The sequence below is a fragment of the Pimephales promelas genome, chromosome 9 (assembly GCF_988280905.1).
Source record: "Pimephales promelas chromosome 9, fPimPro1.hap1.1, whole genome shotgun sequence".
Classification (NCBI taxonomy): domain Eukaryota; kingdom Metazoa; phylum Chordata; class Actinopteri; order Cypriniformes; family Leuciscidae; genus Pimephales; species Pimephales promelas.
Window position 1 is genome coordinate 37,300,659 of NC_142777.1, and position 22,276 is coordinate 37,322,934.

The 22,276-nt window shown below is 35.8% G+C and overlaps 1 protein-coding gene across 1 annotated transcript; it reads left to right on the forward strand.

Moving 5' to 3' along the window:
* The first annotated feature begins 3,526 nt into the window (after positions 1–3,526).
* Positions 3,527–21,404, forward strand: srp72 (signal recognition particle 72). The gene is made up of 18 exons (XM_039654989.2): positions 3,527–3,669; positions 4,120–4,240; positions 4,950–5,073; positions 6,820–6,963; positions 7,276–7,387; positions 8,985–9,016; positions 9,162–9,286; positions 10,753–10,810; positions 10,906–11,037; positions 11,112–11,240; positions 13,716–13,788; positions 14,527–14,591; positions 15,557–15,652; positions 15,729–15,910; positions 16,899–17,036; positions 18,828–18,865; positions 18,938–19,097; positions 20,848–21,404. Exons 1-18 carry the CDS (start codon positions 3,570–3,572, stop codon positions 21,017–21,019), a joined length of 2,001 nt encoding a protein of 666 aa, XP_039510923.2. The 5' UTR covers positions 3,527–3,569; the 3' UTR covers positions 21,020–21,404.
* The last annotated feature ends 872 nt before the right edge of the window (positions 21,405–22,276 follow it).

A 22,276-nucleotide genomic window follows, 5' to 3' on the forward strand; every position in this document is an offset into this window, starting at 1 on the left:
GGAAAATGCTCTGTTAAGCCATAATTATGTCATAAAAAAGTCAAAAGTCATAATAATGTTTAGATTCGAACCATGCTAAATGTCATAATTACATAATGCGACATTAAGAAATAAAAAGTAATAATTATGACATAAAAAATAAATATGAAGACTTTAAAAGTCACAATTATCCGGAGATAATATATTGAAATCGAAATTGTCGTAATCATGAGAAAGTCGTCGTAATTATGAGACGTTAAATAATTTTGATTTAGTATGTCATGATTTCGAATTTTCAGGCAATTTCGACAGACTTAGTAGCCTATGTTATAATTTCGGCATTACTTTTTATTTCATAATTGTAACTTCTTATCTCATAATATAGTTTTATATTATAAAACTATATTTTGTCTTTATATGTTATCATAATTAGGTCTTTTCAAGTAAAATTTTTGACACACTACATAATTTTGACTTAGTAATATTTATGACATACAGAGTTTATTTTTTTTCTCGAATATGTGGAGGAAATGTGGTTGCAAAGGGCACATGCTTTTATCTATATCTGCATGAGATTTCTTACATAGACACACACACATATGTATATTCTTTTAAAAGCTAAACCACAAAATGATTTCTTCCCCCTTTTTTCCATTAATGGCAGCCCATTACAATGACCCGTGAGTAAAAGTGAAAGTGATGGACTGTTAAGGTCACAAGGAAGTACATTAAAACCGGTTGTGCTTTAGGGACAACAAAGGGGTTTTTAAACAGTTACTCATGAAATCAGTTTTCCAGAGATGCGTATGACTCAACACTATGCAACAGGAAAGCAATAGGCCTTTTTTCATGCTCTAAAAATAGAAGACCTTTATTAACCACAAAAAACGCAATGTTGACATCAGAAGATGAAGGGACAATGAGCCACATGCTTAGATTGGCAATTCAAAGATGATATCAGAACAAAAACCAAAATTTCAACCTGTCCAAAATCCATGCTATTTTTTAATTTGTTTGTTTGTTTGTTTGTTTGGATTATTTATTCAGAAATGCACCCAGTCAATAATGGTTAAAAAAAGGCTCAAATATAACATTATTTTAATTTGTTTAATGCTTTGTTCACAACATAATGATTGCATAACCTGGGTATTATCTCTTCAATTCAGTTCATTTCCCTGCGTTTTATTTTACTATCGTGGTACAAAGCTTTAATTCATAAATCTATCAAGTGAAATTATATCTGATCTAATCAATAAAACCTTATTTTTTCCTAAAATAAAATAATGTTACTTTCACAAATGGATATCAAAACAATAGATGCAAACACTTCAAGCTATGTTTGCTGGCATCAGAAAGGCCTCAGTTTAGCTTGTTGTGTCTAATGCATGTATGAGAGTACATAAATCCTTGAATAATTGTATCAGCAAAGTGGAAACATCTGTGGTGTTTTTGACGGTGGAGTCTTATGGTGAGCAAAAGAGCAAGACATCCTTCCTCATAGCCCACACACTAATATTGATGCCTGGAAACACCACTATAACGAGACGTCACCGATATCGTTCTCCTGACCTCTGTTTCCATGGAGAAACAATCCTGATTGTTTTTTATCCTCAATAATTAGTTGAATTGCAAATGCATTCATGCCCAGAGGGTGTTTTGCACGACCAGGCCGAGGGCGCAGGGAAAGGTGTGCAATGACATTCATGCAAAGTGCAGTGTAGGTGTTGGTTTGACATGCTGTGGTTCATTGCTTATTCAATGATACAGTACAAACAAACACCTTTGGAGGGGTTGCAGATATTATCTTTAATCTAAATTATTTATATACATTACGTAGGAGTGGTTATTCCACTTTGTCGTCAGTCATGGCGATCTATATGATAAAATGTGTCAGTCATTTCAGCTCTGATGGGCGACAGCACCACCAGGGGAAGTCAAGATGTTTCCCAGTTATGATAAACATTTTCACACCTCAAGATTCAAGCACTTTCTTTTTCTTTTACTTTTTGATATGTCACTGTGCGCACTAACTCCAGAAGACAGAAAAACTTGGAAAAGGGCCCAGACTGATGATTAACTGACGAGTTAACACATCTAAACATCCGTTCTGATAGAGAAACTGTATCATTGAGACAGAAAAAAGGAGAAATGCTGATATCTAACCCACGATATATTGCACGATGATCTGTTTTAGACCTGGATTTGGTTATGGGTTTAATATGAGTATAATGTATTGGGCATATGAGCTTAATAAAACTTGAGAATTTATTTCAACTACTGGTATATGGTTAAAAATATGCCCTCAATAAAGTAAAGCACGGCCCAGAAAATCAATTCCAGTCGGGCAAATATTGTCCTTCAATAAAATAGCCAATTTCAATAGCAGTATAACGTATGGAGGAAGTCTAGAAAAAGTGTCAGTCGGTTTGACTTTGTTGTGCCCCCTTCTGGTGCAGATTCATAGCAGAAGCTACTCAAACAACACACTGTAGCATTTTAGACAGAATTGCAATGCAATTGTGCAATAATCTAAACACCGTCCTTTATCAGTTCTAGGAGCACCAAAATAAATAAATCAAAAATGTCAATAAAACAGTTAATTGAGTAGGCCTATACTGAAATGATGCAAGAGCGCGAGGCTATTTCTCTGTGTACTTATATCGTTTATACACAGAGAAAGAGACTGTCACACTGAAGACACACACTTTATGAAAGGCAAAATGGAAAACAGTTGAAAGGTAGTTTAATGTTTATTGGAGTTTGCACATTACATTACATTGCTTTGGCATTTATTTTGATGGTTTTGGTTTCGTTTTAGCATCCTTTCAGTGACCTGCCCTCGACCTCTAATGTGGCCAAGGTCCTAATTAATTCATCCCATAGCTCCTCTGCTTTTTTTAAAATATGGAAGTCTTTCTTTCCTGCCCAGCATCAGTTCCTACAGTCCAGACAATATGAGGATGCTATGATTCATGTCCCAATGAAACCCAAATGTGTTTCCACTTTTGTTCAATTCTGCAGAATGTGTAAAGGTTCTATTTATGCCCAGACATTATAAAAAGTTATTTTTCAAAACCTCAGATTGGGTTCCGTTCACAGAGATGAGAATGGAAGTTGTTAAATGTATTTTTATGTGTGATGTATCAGGAAGTGCACAAACATAAAACCGCCTGTTTGAGGAAGGACACAAATATGTTTTGCGCCACTGCCAATAATTTAATTGTGTGATTATTATTTTTGCAATAATGTTACATTGATCAATTCCACAGTATTCTATAGTGCTACACATAAAACTGACTTTTGTAACAGCGCTAATATGCAAATTAATAATTACCATTCCACATTGTTGAAATCTTGCATAAAAATATCCTCAGAAAAAAATCTTATAACTTATACAAGGATTATCATGTAAAACAAAATCATAAAAATCTAAAACAAAAAGTTACATTTATTGTGAAGGTGTCATGTTTTGGTGACATTCCTTTCAAATCTAAATTTACGATTCAGATTGGGGACTTTTATTATGTCTTAGAGTTGTTGGGGGGACTTTTATTCTGCCCCGGTCTCTGGTTCCGCTCATATGGCAGAAGATGGCGAGCGGATCGGGGCCCGTTTCAGCTCTCTGGACCGAAGTCAACCGCTGTGGACAGAACGGAGACTTTACTAGAGCCCTGAAAGCTGTCAATAAAAGTAAAATATAAACATATCAATCGTATTTTTGTCCAGCTTTTTCTCACTCTACTTAAAATCACTGTTTATCTCCATTTCTCCCATAGCATGTGTCTAAACTGCAGTGCAGTAGATTCTCTAATGTCTGCTTTTAGCAGAAATTGTATCATTTTTAAGGCAAATGTGATGTTTACTTTAATAATACAACTCACGAGAGGTTCTTATAGCGTGTCTTTATATTCTTGAAGACTTTCTTGAGGTTTGAGGGGGCTGTGTTTAGTGATTACGTGTCATAAGGGCTGGATTAAAATGTAAACATGCAGTCAAATATCTTCATTTTATGTTTGTTTAAAGATCTGAACTCATTAGTTTTTGAAGTTTACTTGATCCCATAATCTTACCTCGTATGCTAAATATATGTGTGTATATACAGTGATTCATTGTATTTTTGTATACTTTCTCTTTTTGCAGTTCTTCATGAAAATAAGGATGATGTTACTGCACTACACTGTAAAATCGTCTGTCTCATCCAGAATGGAGGTTTTAAAGAAGCCCTGAATGTCATGAACACTCACACCAGATCACTGCCCAGGTGAGATGGTCACCCAGACTCCTGCTGACCAATTTATAGTATTTTAAACTAAAATGGTGTGTTTTGATAAATTGATTGCATTAAAATTAAATGCTTATTCCTCACCATTTTGTTTCTTTTAATCAAAAAATTAGTTGTTGGCAGATTAGCCCTAAAACATGAACCCTTGAAAACTGGAAATAGTATTTTATACAGGTTAGGTAAATCTGGCAATTGAATTGATGTAGTAATCTTACTAATCAGGGATGATTATACAAATTGAGAGGTAGTTCTTGATTCAGGCCTGAACATACACAATTCCCTTCAAGGACCAATGAAATGTATATATCTGAGCGCATTAAGTATGCATAATATACAGTATACACACAATGCAATATAGTGGTCGGCTGATACATAACCATACCACATGCTATCTGTGCATTAAACCAATTGAATGCCTCCAGACGTGCATTAAAATCATGATTTCTTAGAGATCTGTTCTGTTCTTCCTCCTGAAGAGTTTAATTTTAACCTGTGATTTTCAAATTAAACACAAAGACCTTGATTGGCTGGTTCATATATGTTAGAATAGGATTCGTTCAGAGTAAAATGTATATTAAACACTATTATAATCTATGCTTCTATGAGTCTAAATTGAGCAGAATATGGTAGAGGTGTCATGTTGCTTCTGTTCTCAGTGTAATAATTCTTGTGTGATTTGTCTCTGTAGTGACGTGATCGGGTTTGAGAAGGCCTACTGTGAATACCGTCTGAACCGGGTTGAGAACGCTTTGAAAACTCTCCAGGGAATCCCAGAGCAAACAGACAAACTCAAAGAGCTCTACGGCCAAGTGGTGAGAATCGCATGGTTTGTGTTTATGGTCAGATTCGTGTTGCCCGATTTCAGCATTGACATGATTTTTAGGATTTGCTGTTTGAGGCAAAGGCTGCATTTACACTGCATGGTCCAAGTGACCCGACCCAACTCAATGTACATTTCCAGAAGAAAATGTGAAGTGGTGCTTGCATTGGCAAAACTCACGACTCGGTTGCTAGGGTGTCGTAGAAGATTGCATACGAGCCAACAACCATGTCTGTACCATGTTCTGGTGCTGAGATGTGGCTTATTCATGTCATGTGTTGGTAGATTAATCTATATGGCTGCTATGGTGTGCTTATACAGTTTATGAGATGATATATTGAGTCGAAAAAGCCAAACTCCATGTTCCTTCTAGGTCACAATGGAGAATATGGGAAAAATAAAGTCTTTTTGAACATCCAAGAATGAAAACCTGTTCTAGTAGAGCCTAAAAACAACATCAAGCATTTGAAAAAGGGCATAATAGGTCCTTTTTAATAATGGTCGTATTTGCAAGTAACCCAATTCAGATTTTTGACCCACGAATGTGTAAGCAGGAAAAAAGCGCATGGATTTCGATAGTCTCAGATCGGAATAAAAATTTTCTCAGAAATAAACATTTAACCATAATATTAATTTAATTTACTCAGCCCCATGTCATCCAAGATATCCATGTCTTTCTTTCTTCAGTCGAAAAGATATTAAGATTTTTTGATGAAAACATTCCAGGATTTTCTCCATATAATGGACTTCAATGGGGTCCAAACGGTTCAAGGTCCAAAAGAGAGTTTCAGTGCAGCTTTAAAAGATCGTCAAAAAATATATGAAGAGTTCAGATGCAAAAGCCTCTAAATGCCATTTGAAATTTTCTTCTTTAATGATGATTTTTATCAAACTTGTATATTTAAGTTCAGTAATTTCACTTAAATAACAATTAATGGAGGAGTTAAAAATGACCATAAGTATTGCTAAAAGTCCCTCAAAATATGTAAAAAAAAAAAGAAAAAATAGAAAAAAAGATGCTTACACTTTATTTTAAGGTGTCCTTGTTACAGTGTAGTTATATTTAAAGGGGTAGTTCACTTTTCAAAAAACTTTTGCAGATAATTTACTCACCCCCATGTCATCCAAGATGTCCATGTCTTTCTTTCTTCAGTCGAAAAGAAATGAAGGTTTTTGATGAAAACATTCCAGGATTTTCTCCATATAATGGACTTCAATGGGGTCCAAATGGTTCAAGGTCCAAAAGAGAGTTTCAGTGCAAACTGTTCAAAGGGCTTTAAACGACACCAGGCGATGAATAAGGGTCTTATCTAGCGAAACCATCAAAAAGGTCATTCGACGAGTTCGAACAGGAGAGTCACGAATGCGCATCACAGAACAGAGCAAGGCGAGTATTTGTGCTTATAAAACTTAAACTTTGTTATTTATTTTTTAAATGGCCGATGGTTTCGCTAGATAAGACCCTTATTCATCGTCTGGAATCGTTTAAAGCCCTTTGAATTTGGACCTTGAATTCTCCAATAAATTAAACTCATGTACTAGTGAAATGTATTTTTCTTGATTTCATAATGTTGTTTTTTTGTTCGTTTCGCCAAGTCTAGTGTAAATGCAGATCTCAGAATTATGGTCACTTTTAAAAGATCGTCAAAAAATATATATAGTCAAATTTAAATTGGGCATCAAGACCTGCAGTGTAAATGCGGCCAAAATGCCTGAGTTGATTTATTTGTGTGTGTAGCTGTACAGACTGGAGCGGTACGACGAGTGTGAGGCCGTCTATAAAGACCTGATCAGAAACTCTCAGGACGAGTATGAAGAGGAGAGGAAGACGAATCTGTCCGCTGTGGTGGCGGCACAGTGCACCTGGGAGAACACACTGCCGGTGAGAAACTAATATAACATATGATATATCTCACTATGGTCTGTTTTAGACTTGGATTTGGTAACGTAACCCAGGTATTAGGCATATGTGCAGAGAACTAGTGCTGTCAAATCGATTAATCTAACATAAAAGTTTGTGCTTATGATATATGTGTGTGTACATGTATATGTGTGTTATTGAATGAATAAAAAATGCATTGTTTTATGTGAAGAATTCATTATCTTTGTTCAATTTTGGATCTGTGGAAATGTGTTGATTTTCTTCAAGTGGTCACATGATGCATCTTTGAATTGTTTTTTTTTTTGTATTCAGGAGGATCTGGGTTTACCGGAGAGCTCATACGAGCTGTGCTACAACGCTGCCTGTTGTCTGATTGGTCAAGGCCAGCTCAAACAGGCCATGCAGAAACTGCAGAAGGCTGAAGGTCAGAGGTCATGCCTTTATTTTATATTTATAATTATATAATTATAGACGCTATTACGCCACAACGTGCATAAATAATTGCTTAACCCTTGTGCATCAATTAAAAAAAGTTACACATAGGTAAAAAGAGGACAAAAATGTCAAAAAACTGTCATAAAAATGTGACGCTTTGTAGCACAGACTTAAGTTTGGTATCATTTTAAAAAAGACCCTTTGCAGATTATTGCTGAAGTAAAATAATAATAATAAGTAAATCCAAAAAAAGTGATATAGGTATAAGTTTATGAAATTTATTTATGAAAAATATTTTACATAAAATATACATTTTTTAAATCAGGTTAAACTCAAAACTGCAATAAAATCAAAGCCATAAATCTAAATAGGTTGTGTTCCAAATTTGAGGATGATATCTCAAAAAATGAGCTTTCGGTAACAGTTTGTTTGGGCGTAGTAACATATTTTCCCCATTGGGTGCCAGCAAAACCCCACTGGTGCTCACAGTGATTGGATTTGAATTTGCAGTATTACAAACACACACATGCGCACACACACACACATATTTTTTTATAACACACATACTAAACGCATCCATACCAACACACCCACACAAATATCGTTGCATAATTTATCCAGTTGGCTCTGTAGTATGCCGAACCAGAAAACAGGATTAAAGCGATATTTGTTTTATAGGCCAAACTAAAAAAAAATGACACCATCTGATAAAAAAAATAGTAAAAAATAAAATTTTGAATGAAAGCCTCTTAACAAAGATTGCATAATTTTATAGTTAACTGAACCGGGGTTTAAAAATTGCTCATTGTTTCAATGGGGACATTTTTGAGAGGGAGTATTTTTTGTACCTAATGCAAAAAATATTTTTTTTAAGAAAATGACGGTGAAATAGTAAAATTCCAATAAAAATACACACCTGTGCCAAGTTTTTTGCAGTTAGCTTTAACACAAACAAAGTGATCATAAAAACAAAACTGAAAAGGACAAAAATGTCCATAAGGATGCACAAGGGTTAATCAATGCAATTCCACACTTGCGTCTTTTAAATATATTGTGTACATTTTATATTCTATATTGTGGGAAACTTTTGCAACTTAAGAATTGCATTGCATGGTGTAAATCTGTGCATGTGACCAATACAAATCTTGAGATCTAATTATTCAATGGACATCGTCGTCTTGTTGTAAACCAGATCTCTGCATCCTCTCTGGATCGTATGTTTTTAATCAACTGGGCTGAATGCTGGGAAATCATGTTGTGCAATCCTACCCAGGCCTCTTATTTACTGTCAGAACAGCCTCCGGTATTACAGCTTTTGGTTTGGCTCATAAAATCTGTAGGTGGTAAAATCCTTCCTTTTTTGTTTGTGTCAAACTGTTTTTTTTTTGGTGTCAATAAATGAGCCAATTAGTGTATGTAATACTGTGGGTCAGGGTCTCTAATTCTGTGCCAGCATTAGCTCCGCGGGCCACCCACACGGTTTCACTTTGAGTCTCTGCAACTCTCAAGAATAGCGTGATGTGGCTGAGGCAAGCCTGAATGAGTCAGTCAGTTATGTTTGTGATTTTTATTTTATTTTTCCCCAGAGTTGTGCAGACTGTCTTTGGCTGAGGACTCGGTGAGTAATTCTTCCATATTTCTATTCTGATGTATTAGCGGTTTCCGATTTTGCTAGCATAAGCATCACATGCAGGAACTTAGGATTAAGGGTTTTAACTGAGGCCTCATATATTTGTCATTAGTAGTGATTTATTGTGTTTAAGGATGTGACGGAAGAGGACGTGGATGCTGAACTGGCCATCATTCACTCTCAGATGGCTTATGTGATGCAGCTACAGGGAAGAACCGAAGACGCCCTTCAACTCTACAATCAAGTCATTAAACTCAAGTGTGTTACACACTGCACATTTACTATACTCATAACACGACATATGTCTTAATTAATAAATGCATGCTCGGGTGATGAGATGTGCATAGAAAAAACTCCCCGTGCAGAAAATATTTATATTTTTTGAACAATTATTAGAAACGCGTGTTATATCTGAAAAATAAGAAAATTTGGCCTATATAATAATAAATATGATAAATAATGTAATATTTCCTTCAGCCATAATGGTTTTAAATTGCTCTGTCATATAGGCTACATACAATTATGCCTAAATATATCAAATAATTGTATAAATATCTAATTAATCTCATAAATGATGCCTGTCGTTGACGTTGAGTTAATTAGTACACGCGGCTCAAAAAGCAATGCTGTTATTTGAAACAGTAATATTAATTTTTATTATGCATTATTAATAATAACTAATAATTTTTCATCAACAATTTGGTTTAATTAAAATAATTTAATTATTGTCTGTCTGTGCGGAGGCTATTCTATTTTATTTATCCATGCATTTTGATTTCTTTATACGCAAGTAATGTTGTCCAATTATTTGTTTGCATTATTTCGGCTTTATTATTATTATTATTATTATTATTATTTATAAAGAAATTGAATGTTTTTTGCCCATTAATTGTTGGCTACTGTACTGTAGATGGTTGATTTGTTGAAGTGTTTGGGTCATGGCTTTTAATGGTGAGTTTTGTTTTTGTCATAAGGCTCTTAAAAATGTTTATTTTGATTTGTTTGTTTGATGCTTTATTTATCCCAAGGGAAATTTAAGGCATCCAGTAGCTTAGACAACAGATTTCCACATCTATAACTCATACAATATAAATAAATAAATAAAATAAAAAATAATAATACTAAAAAACATGCATACACATAACTAAATATATTAAAATGTCTTAAAATTCCTAATAATGTTAACTATGACTATGGATATAGGCTATCAGCTGGCTATTAATCAATAAGAACAGTACATGACCGAGAATAAATTATAAATTCTGAAAGTAAATGTAATGGATGTTAGATGCCATGGAAGGCTAATCGAGGCAAAATAATATAAAGAGAGATTTAAGAAACGCATATACAAACAGACTCATGCTTAAGAGTCCATCACCCCCCTCCCCCCTTGTACGGTATTAAAGGCTGGATATCAAATAAAAATATAAAGGTTATGTTAAAAATATAAAAAAATATTAACCTAAAAATATTAAGGTTATCGGCTTAAAATAAAGAATTATCGGTTATTATATCGGCCAAAATGTTCTTATCGGTGCATCCCTTAAAGCCTCCTATTTAGTCTGTTATTACTTTTAACTTTAGTATTTGTTTATTTACATAATTATCATTTATTTCAATTTCATATCATCATTATATTCATTGCTCATATATTGTGTCAAGATTTGAAAGTTGCCATAGAAGTTTTGCCACATTAGAGTTTTGTGTTTTCTCTTTGCGTTCAGGCCGACTGATGTGGGTCTGCTGGCTGTGACGGCTAATAACATCATCACCATTAACAAGGTAAATCATAAAAACTAAGATCTTCCTTCCTTCCTTCCTGAAGAGCTGATTGTGTCAGTCTTGTTTGTAACCATCTGTGCCCTTTGAACTTTCAGGACCAAAACGTGTTTGACTCCAAGAAAAAGGTGAAGCTGACCAACGCTGAGGGTGTTGAGCACAAACTGGCCAGAAAACAGTTGCAGGCAATCGAGTTCAACAAAGCCCTGTTGGCCATGTACACTAACCAGGTGACCACTCTGTACGGTATGCTTAAATCCTGACGGATGTGACCTGTTTTGACCTCTCGGTTGTCTCCCAACAGGCCGATCAGTGCAATAAGCTGTCGGCTAGCCTGCAGGCCCAGAATCCCAGTCACCCCAGACCGGTTCTGATCCAGGTGGCCCAGCTCTGCCGAGAAAAACAGCACGGCAAAGCCATCGAGCTCCTGCAGGTACTTTCCCTCCTGACTCTTCGTTTCTGCAACTCAGGCTGCACTAGTATCGAAATGTCGCAACTGTATATATTGCGATATGCATATCGTAACCGCTTGCAACAACTGGGGTCATGAAGAAAAGACAATCACTTTTCTTTTCGCATAACGTTTGTAGCTTAGATTTAATTCATACAGTGAAAACTAAAGCCTAGTTCACACTACATGATTTTAAGCCCGATTTGCAAATCGTTGCGCTCGCGGACAGGTCAGGGTGTTATCGTGTGCAAATCTGTTAGTATGAAAGAGCCAACAACGCATCAAAGACACTATCAGACGCATCGCCGAGCCCAGAAAAATATCTAGCATGCTAGATATCCTGAGCTGTCGCACGACTCAACCTCAGTGATGTCATGAGCTACAGCCAATTTAAAGCCAAAAAAGCTACAGGCGTTTTTTTTCTTCTCAGTTTGCAGCGTGTTGTGTTCTTCGTCTTCTTCGCTGGGAATTGGCGCGCGTGCTGTTTCGCGTCATTTCCGGTTCGTTTTATCGCGTGATTTTTCGTGACAAAACGTGCTTTGTAGACAAGACAGAATCGTTGGGTGACATTTGTTGTCAACTCGTGTAGTGCGTTACCTCCTGTTGCGGATCAATCAGGTTGTGTTGTGTTGTGTGAATAGCTCAACGTGTGAAACGCATATGTTGGTTTTATAATTTTAAATATATTTTAAAGATAATTTAAGGTTACTTTACACGCTTTAAGCATTATCTTATCGTATCGCATATCGAATATCACATTATTTAATGAGATCGCATTGTTCTTCAGTATCTATTAGATAACAGACTAGAGGTACTCACAGTGCACCCGAGACCCGTCGGCCCGGGACCCGTACGGGTTCGGGTCTATATTTTAAATGATCAGCCGGGTCGGGTCCGAATCTATTACTTCGGGTCCCGGGTCTGTTTAACATTGTGTGTAATACCAACGCATTCTCATCCTTTAGCGTCATATAGGACGCTATATGACTAAACGGCGAAATACTACTCGCATGGCACCCGCTATCGTTAATATAACACGGGCTGGTAATACCCGTGCGATCGGAGTGCAATCTCAAGCGCGTGTCATGTTTCTATGGCAACCAGAGCAGAGCTTCCGCCAAACCGCGCTTTACATTTTCTCCAATGTTTATAATAATATAAATGAACCGTCTTGTTTAATCTTAAAGTTTTGGTGGTCAGATTCAGACTCGATGAAGAGCAGAGAGCACAGATATGATCAAGCTGAACAAGCAACAAGCAATCGTTATTATAGTTCAAAAGGGCAAACAGTTAAAGTTATTATGCGAGTTACGTTAACTCGAGTCAGAATGTACATGTCAGTGTTGTAGTCGAGACCACCTCACTCGAGTCCGAGTCAAGACCGAGTCCATAGAGAGTCGAGTCCGAGACGGTCGAGTCTGAGTCGAGACCGAGACCAGTGAGGGTTGATTACCTAATTTACTTTTATTTACTTAGAGAAATCCTTTATTTTTTTTACTGAATTTACTTAGAGTTTAAAAAATATGATCAGTTTAGGGTAAAAAGGCCACATAGTAGGTGGTGTTAAAAGCAATTTTATTACAATTTGTCATGCGCAGTTGCGCACTAGAAAATCACCAATCACTGGGCGTGTCAATCAATTTAAAGAAATATTTTATTAACACACATTAATAATCATGAGAAATATTTTGAATTGAACTCGAGTGGACTCGGGAATAAGTCCGAGTCCTAAAAAAAAAATGTTCGAGTACGAGTCAATTCCGAGTCCAAATGCAAACGAGTCAAGACCAAGACCATTAAAATATGGTCTCGAGACCAAGTCCGAGTCTCGAGTACTACAGCACTGGTACATGTGCAAGGTTGCATTTGTCATCCATCACCGTGACATCAAGTGGACTTTTAAAGCTGAAATAATGAGTGGATTAAGCTTGGAATAACGAGAGAAATAACATGGATAGAACTTTCTTGTCGGTGGATTGTAATGCATCTGTCAGTCAGGTAACGTAACAAGGAAGTGAGACGACGGCTACTAAAATTAGGTAAGACAAAAAGTTGTTGTTTTTTTCGCAACTCGTGTGAAATATGCGACAATCGGGTCCAGTCGGGTTTGTGTCTTCCTGCCGGGTTCGGGTCCAGTTTTCAAAGAATAGACGGGTCCGGGCAGTACATCTATGGCATTTCTCGGGTCTGCACGGGTCCGGGTCCAACTTTTGAAATGAACGACGGGTCCGGGTCGGTTCGGTGTAGCACATTACGGGTCTCTTCCGGGTCGGGCATGAATTTTTGGACCCATGAAGACCTCTATAACAGACACTCTAAATTGTAAAATGGACTCTGAAACGCATTATCTGTAAAGCTGCTTTGAAATGATGTGTATTGTGAAAAGCGCGATACAAATAAACGTGAATTGAATTCCCGCTCAGTGGCGTTCTGTAACCATGTCTGTCTCTCCTGCAGAGGTTTTCAGATCAGCACCCTGAGAGCGCTTCTGGAATCAAACTCACCATGGCACAACTCTACGTGACCCAAGGTACACACACACACACACAGAGGCTACGTTCATAATGTGAGCCTTAATGCTTAATTCTGATTTATTGCTTAGCTGTTGACAATATTAGGGATGCACGATATATCAGCCACCATATCGGTATCGGTCGATAAAAGTTCATTTTTAATGTTATTGTTATCGGCCCGGTAAGAAAATTTGGCTGATATATTAAAGCCGATAAATAATGGATTATTTCCTTGAGACGCTTCAGATGTGCTCTGTCCACAATCATGGTTTTAAATGGCTTGAAATATGATTGGAATCACTTCAAAAAATGAAAAAACAGTTCAGTGCCACAAGCAAGTCTGTCATATAAGATACATAAAATTATGAGACTTTTGTTTTTGTGATCAGGCTCTCAAAAATTATATAAAAAATTGTAATTATATTTATCGGCCAATATATCGGTTATCCGCTTTCAAGTATAAAGAATTCAACATTTTCATATCGAGAAGCCAGCAAATTCATACGCTGGCAATATAAAAAACAAAGATGAGGATGCCAAAAAAGTTGTTCAATATTTATGATGCGAGCCCTCATATTTAGAGCTGTCACTCATAATATTTATGAGTTCTTCTGACACATCACTGTCTAGCTTTCGCAACTGTCTTGATAATAATGTTGGGTATGTACAATTGGGGAAGTGATTTACCTGTAGAGAGAGCAGACTGAACCTAAAATAGTCTTTGAAGTGTAATTTTTGTGTCCACCTTTCAACAGGTCATGTGACTAAAGCCTGTGATATCCTGAAGTCCATAGAAGAATTTAAATACAAACCAGGAATGGTGAGATTTCATTTTCTTTAGCTTTTTTTAAAAAAAAATAATAATAATAATTTTATAAAGGGATTTACGAGGACTGGCAGTAGATTAAGTTAGTCGTGATTAATTAAATTTATTTTGATTTAAATTGATTTCTAGTTAATGCAGAATTTGCAAAAAAAAATGTCAAATTTGTTATTTAAAAATATAATATAATTAATTATTTACTGATGTCATTTTCTCATTTAATGTCCTTTTAATTTTTATCGATTGGATTTGCGTAAAGCTGTAAATTATATTTGCTTAAAAAATTTGCTCGAAATTAATATTCAGTACTTGAATGTTGAAAGACATCAATAAAACTTTTTTTTTAAGAGAAGCTGAATGTTAAAACATATATATAGTTATATATACATCAAACACATATTTTGCACATTTATTAAACATGCATTTTATAGCGATATAAACTCACAATTGCTAGAAATAAACATTTATTCTTACTTTATATCATGCAATTATGACTTTATATCACACAATTCTGACTTTATATCATTCAATTCTGACTTTATATCGTGCAATTATGACTTTATATCCCACAATTGACTATATCACACAATTCTGACTTTATATCGCACAATTCTGACTTTATATCACACAATTGACTTTATATCATACAATTCTGACTTTATATCGTGCATTTATTACTTTATTTCTCACAATTCTGACTTTATTTCTCGCAATCTGACTATTTATCGCAATGCTGACTTTATATCTCGCAATTCTGACTTTATAACACAATTGCGACTTTATATCATGCAATTCTGAGATAGAAAGTAAAAATTGTGAGATGTAAACTCACAATTGTGAGGAAAAACAAGTCAGAATTGTGAGAAGTTGCAATAACATTTTTTATTTTTGATTGTGTGGTGGAAACAAGCTTCCATAATTGTGTTCTTGTGTGCTGCTTTACTTTATTTTATTTTTTTCAGATTTCTGCTCTGGTCACGATGTACACGCATGAAGAAGACATTGACAGCGCAATCGACACATTCAGTCAAGCGATCCAGTATTACCAGAAAGAGCAGGTAAGAGCGAGTGCCGGCGGTTCAGCGAGTCGTCATTGGCTCAGATCTGCATGATGATGTCGTTTCCCTCTCTCAGGCGGGGTCTCCTATCCACCTCTCTCTGGTGCGAGAGGCTGCGAACTACAAGCTGAAACACGGTCGTAAGAAAGAGGCCACCAGTGATCTGGAGCAGCTGTGGAAGCAGAACACTAAAGACATCCGTACGCTCGCACAGCTCATCTCTGCATACTCTCTCGTGGATCAGGACAAGGCCAAAGCGTATCCTCACATATCACTCGAGTCTTCAGGGATGTGATTCTTCCGGATTAATCCAGAATTCAGTTCTAAATTAAAAAAAGGGGGTCAGGAATCGAATCGGATACTTGTTCTAAAACTTAAATTTCGGTTCCTCTTATCTATTCTTTTGTGTGCATTTGACTTATAAGATAATATGATTTCTTGCGCAGTGTTTTCTGTAACACATCCAAAACTTCAGTCGAAAAAATGAAGGTTTTTGATGAAAACATTCCAGGATTTTCTCCATATAATGGACTTCAATGGGGTCCAAACGGTTCAAGGTCCAAATGAGAGTTTCAGTGCAGCTTCAAAGGGCTTTAAACGACACCAGACGATGAATAAGGGTCTTATCTAGCGAAACCATCGCTCATTTAAAAAATAAATAAAAAAGATAAAGTTTTATAAGCACAAATGCTCGCCTTGCTCTGTTCTTTGATGCGCGTTCGTGACTCTCCTGTTCGAACTCGTTCATCAAAAATGAGCGAAATGACTAAATTTTCGTTCTTTTTGATCGTTTCGCTAGATAAGACCCTTATTCATCGTCTGATGTCGTTTAAAGCCCTTTGAAGCTGCACTGAAACTCTCATTTGGACCTTGAACCGTTTGGTCCCCATTGAAGTCCATTATATGGAGAAAATCCTGGAATGTTTTCATCAAAAACCTTTATTTCTTTTCGACTGAAGAAAGAAAGACATGGACATCTTGGATGACATGGGGGTGAGTAAATTATCAGCAAAAGATTTTTTAAAGTGAACTACTCCTTTAAAGTAGTTTACGCATCATACACGTGGATTTATTGCTTAGTTTTTTAACACTGGTTGTATTCGCTAGGGTAGGGTCTAAAAAAACTCCTTTTGACTCGCACAATCACATCCCCGACTTTGCTTTGGAAAATGATCTGCTAAATGACATAAATGTTGTATGTTCTTGCACTATATTCTTGTTTTCCTGAGCGCTTGATTTTCTGCAGTCTGAGTAAGCACCTTCCTTCTCCGGAAACCATGTCCTTTAACGTGGACGTCGACGAGCTGGAGAACTCGCACGGAGCCACGTATATCAGGAAGAAAGCTGCTAAAGTTGTGGGCGAAAGCCAGCCGAAAGAACAGGGGTAACAACACCACCAAACATTTTAACCCTAAAACCATATTCTGGACAAATGTGGGCAAAATAGTTTTGATTTATTTTTAAAAAATACTTCCCTTGATCGGAGCGGTACAAGACTTGGCTACTTTTCCTAAGTTTGCCTCCTGAACACACACAATTTTTTTTGACTCAATTCTACAATGTTAAGTGGCTGGGAAAAAACTCCTTAATCTTGTATTTGGCTCAAAAATGGGCAGAAATGAATGGGAAAAACTGTAATGTAGAGCATCCTAAAATAAGCCAAAATAACTGCAAAGTCACTTCATCTTTAGGTTTTAGCTCTAAGAACTTATTGGAGTAATATTTTAATGTAGTTAAAAAAATAAAACATAAAAATAAGCATAATTTACACAGAAAATAAGGTACTTTTTGAAGTAAATAAAATAAATTCAAAAATACCCCCAAAATAAATAAAAAACACCATAAACGGATAAACAAAACTTTATCAAAGACAGTGATATAACATTTATAATAAATAAAAATTAGGATCACACCTGAGTCCTCTGTGCACACATTTGTCCACAATTACAGGATTAAGGGCTATAAAGTCAATACGGTTTGAGGGTTAAAACTAGTCCAGTCTTTCTGAAGATACACACTCAAACCAAAAATGATTCAGACACCAGATATAATCTTTACTAGTGTATGCAGAACACTATAGTTATTCTATGTAAGTGAGGATAGCAACATAAAGTAAATTGTGACATATTATACCCAAAAATCACTCATACAGTGACTTCCAGTAAAGTTATTAAAATTTGGGACCAAACATGACATTTTGACTGTTTTCTGTAATTGCAATTGCTCTTTTTACACACCGACTGAACAGAATTAAGCATTGCTTGGTAATTGGTTGAGATAAACTGGTAATATCTAATTGTGTGGTTAAATTTAACAGATATTTGACATAATTCATGTGTGAGAGTCGAACAGAGGGACGGACAACCTGATTTTATAATTCTGTTACCATTTTCTAAACTATAGCGAACATACGGAGGCGTATTGCATTCACTTGAAGAAAAAAAATCTGTTTTTCTGAATTAATGAGTTAATTTTTCATGAGAAAAAAAAATTTGCTCTGTTTTTCTGAATTAATGAGTTAATTTTTCATGAGAAGAATTTTTTTTGCTCTGTTTTTCTGAATTAACGAGTTAATTTTTCATGAGAATTTTTTTTGCTCTTTTGTTCTGAATTAATGAGTTAATTTTTCATGAGAATTTTTTTTTTGCTCTGTTTTTCTGAATTAATGAGTTAATTTTTCGTGAGAAAAAAAGTTTTTGCTCTGTTTTTTCTGAATTAATGAGTTAATTCAGAAAAACATGGCAAAAAAAAAATTCCATGAAAAATTAACTTGTTAATTCAGAAAAACAGAGCAAAATATTTTTTTTCTCATGAAAAATGAACTCTTTAATTCAGAAAAACAGGGCAAAAAAAATTTTCCATGAAAAATTAACTCGTTAATTCAGAAAAACAGAGCAAAAACTTTTTTCTCATGAAAAATTAACTTGTTAATTCAGATAAACAGAGCAAAAACTTTTTTTCTCATGAAAAATTAACTCGTTAATTCAGAAAAACAGAGTAGATTTTTTTTTCTTCAAGTGAATGCAATACGCCTCCGTACGAACAAACTGTGACGATGTGAGAAATGTTGGTGTCTGAACACATTTTAGTTCGACTGTTGCATGTTTGTGTCCTAAAAATACATGAAAACACTTCATCTTTAGCACTGTTTAACACGTCGACGGCTTTGTTTCAGTCCGGAGGATGTTAAAAAGAAGAAGAAAAAGAAGAAAGGTGTGTTTGCTGTTGACGTCTTATTTTATTAGCACGAGAAGTGGTCCCGTTAGTAATCCGTGTTCTGTTCAGGTAAGCTGCCGAAGAACTACGAGCCCAACTCGAAGCCTGACCCGGAGCGCTGGCTGCCCATGCGAGAGCGCTCGTACTATCGCGGGAAGAAGAAGGGCAAGAAGAAGGAGCAGGTCGGCCGCGGCACGCAGGGAACCACGTCTGGAGCGTCTGCCGAGCTGTGAGTCTCAGTTCACGTTTATTTATAGAGCGCTTTTCCCAATACACATCGTTTCGAAGCGCTGAGTCCACATTACAGTGTCTGTTATCGGGTGATGTATTTCAGAAATATACAAAATCACTTTACATGTCAAATTCAATTCCTCTTTTATGACGTTATTTCACTTAAGGATTTATTTAGTAAGATTAAGCCTGAAAAGGTTTTGGATTTTTTTTACTCGTATGTTAATTTAAAAACACTTAGTCCAATATGACTTGTGTTTGTTTGCTTGGCTTTATTGTATTTAAATGATATTTGTAATTTTTTTGCCATGAAAATAGGCTAAGATGCTGACGGGGTATTACATAAAATCTGTCTGTCTATCTATCTATCTGTCTATCCATCTGTCTATCCATCTATATATCTATCTGTCTATCTATCTATCTGTCTGTCTGTCTGTCTATCTATCTGTCTATCTATCTGTCTATCTGTCTGTCTATCTGTCTATCCATCTATCTATCTATCTATCTATCGATCTATCTATCTTTCTATATATCTGTCTGTCTGTCTATCCATCTGTCTGTCTGTCTATCTATCCATCTATCTATCTATCTATCTATCTATCTGTCTATCCATCTGTGTATCCGTCTATCTATCCATCTGTCTATCCATCTATATATCTATCTGTCTATCTATCTGTCTGTCTATCCATCTGTCTATCCATCTATATATCCATCTATATATCTATCCATCTATATATCTATCTATCTATCTATCTGTCTATCCATCTGTCTATCCGTCTATCTATCCATCTGTCTATCCATCTATATATCTATCTGTCTATCTATCTATCTATCTATCTGTCTATCCATCTGTCTATCCGTCTATCTATCCATCTGTCTATCCATCTGGCTATCCATCTATCTGTCTATCCATCTGTCTGTCTGTCTATCTATCTATCTGTCCATCTATCTATCTATCAATCCATCTGTCTATCCATCTGTCTGTCTATCCATCTGTCTATCAATCAATCTATCTGTCTGTCTGTCTATCTATCCATCTATCTGTCTATCCGTCTATCTATCCATCTCTCTATCCATCTATATATCCATCTGGCTATCCATCTATCTGTCTATCCATCTGTCTGTCTGTCTGTCTATCTATCTATCTGTCCATCTGTCTGTCTATCTATCTATCCATCTGTCTCTATCTATCTATCGATCTATCCATCTGTCCATCTGTCTATCTATCTATCTATCTATCTATCTATCTATCTATCTATCTATCTATCTATCTATCTATCTATCTATCTATCTATCTATCTATCTATCTATCTATCTATCTATCTATCCATCTGTCTATCCATCTGTCTGTCTGTCTGTCTATCTATCTATCTATCCATCTATCTGTATCTGTCTTCAGTAATTTCAGAGATTCACATATGATAATGAGCGGTTGCTTTCGGACCAATCAGATAGGCGGGGCTTAGAGACTGAATCTGTGATTGACATGTTTCAGACACTGAGAGGAAAGAGCTGCAGTGGATATTATGAGAAAAATAGATTTTTTTTAACCTTGAATGCATATAAACCTGTTGTAGGAGACTCTAAAACCTTTAAAATAGCATAATGCACTTTAATTTTTTTTAACAGTTTTAGTTGACTATAATAACGTTTCTGCATGCATACAGTACCAGTGCAATTCACTGACTTTTTTTAGTCGCATTTAATGCACCAGAAGCAACATCTGTCACTGTTTTTGTGTATTTCAGTGACGCCAGTAAGACCGCCAGCAGTCCGCCCACCTCTCCTCGACCCGGCTCAGGATCCGGCAGCGTCTCCAGCAACGCGGTTCCTCCGCGACAACAGAAACCCACAGCGCCCGCAGCTGCCCGGAAAAAGGCCCCGCAGAAGAAGAAGAAAGGAGGGAAGGGAGGATGGTAGAGAGAGAGACAAAACCATTGATCTGGCTTTTGTCTCCCTCCGTTTGCTTGTTGGTTTCGAAACACTGAAAAGCATTGTAATAATGAAGATTATGAAGATCCAGAGGCCTGGAGGATGAAATGTTTTAGTCATTAAATCATGAAGGACGGAGGAATGTGATTTGTGCGACTATGTCGTGTGAAATTAACAGGAATCGGTTTTTCAATGCATTTTTTTAACCATCCAATTCACTCTGTACATGCATAAATATCAATGTTCAAGAGTCTCTAGGGCATTTTTCAGTTGTTTATTTGTTTTCTTTCTGAACCTGGATGATGTTTCTGTTCATCTTTTGTCCTTTGCTTGATACATGAATGCTTAATAAAGCTACTTTGTGTCACAATAAGAGGCTGTTTATGCAAAGTTGAGATTTATTTTTTTAAATCCCGTGATCAACACTAATAATTTTAAACAATCTATCCTCAGTCAGATCATGACACTATTTCCAGTGTTATGTCTTAATAAAGGAAAGAAAGAAAAACAATGAATTTTTAGTGTTTTTCTATTTAAACCCCATAAAGATCTGTTGACATAATTCAAACACAGTTGTGCACCAAGTATAATTGTTTAATTATACATTTCAAAGGTTGGGATATTACTATAAATAAGTTTGCTTATCCTGTACTCACAAATATTTGTCATTTTTCCATCCTGACCAGCAAGAAATAAATCTATCATAACTGTTTGTGTGGTGACGCAGCATCAAATAGAGAAACATTAATTTTCCATTAAAAAAAACAATAGATGTATTACTTACAGAAATTGTTTAATGCTAACTAGTCCTACGTGTATTTCTATTTCTAAACTTCTAAAGAACATATGCTTGGATTTTATTTATTTATTTATTTTGTGAGCACAGAGATTTTGTATAGGCCTACTCTCATTTCCTACCTTAACACCTTAAAGCCAGGTATTTTACGTAAGGGATAAAGTAGATTATCACATTAACCCGCTTACTACGTGGCTACCTACAAAATAAATCAATAATTTGACAGAAAATATTGATTTAAAAATGAGTTTATTGATATAAAAACGATTGTGCTTCCGCTAAAAAAAATAGTCCGTTCCGTCTCTGAACTGCGTCCATGGCAACGCTCTGTTTTTCGTGGTAACGGTGTGTTTTACTTATCAAGAATTAACAGACCGCATCTACATTAGATTTTAACCAAGCCATGTAATAATAGTACGTTTATATTTATGTATATGGGAGGAAAAAAT

Excerpts from the sequence above, each read along its gene's own strand:
- srp72 (XM_039654989.2), top strand. The coding sequence starts at position 3,570 with ATGGCGAGCGGATCGGGGCCCGTTTCAGCTCTCTGGACCGAAGTCAAC. Across the intron at positions 11,038-11,111 it reads TGGCCATGTACACTAACCAG|GCCGATCAGTGCAATAAGCT; the intron begins GTGACCACTCTG and ends GTCTCCCAACAG. Across the intron at positions 17,037-18,827 it reads AGCCAGCCGAAAGAACAGGG|TCCGGAGGATGTTAAAAAGA; the intron begins GTAACAACACCA and ends GCTTTGTTTCAG.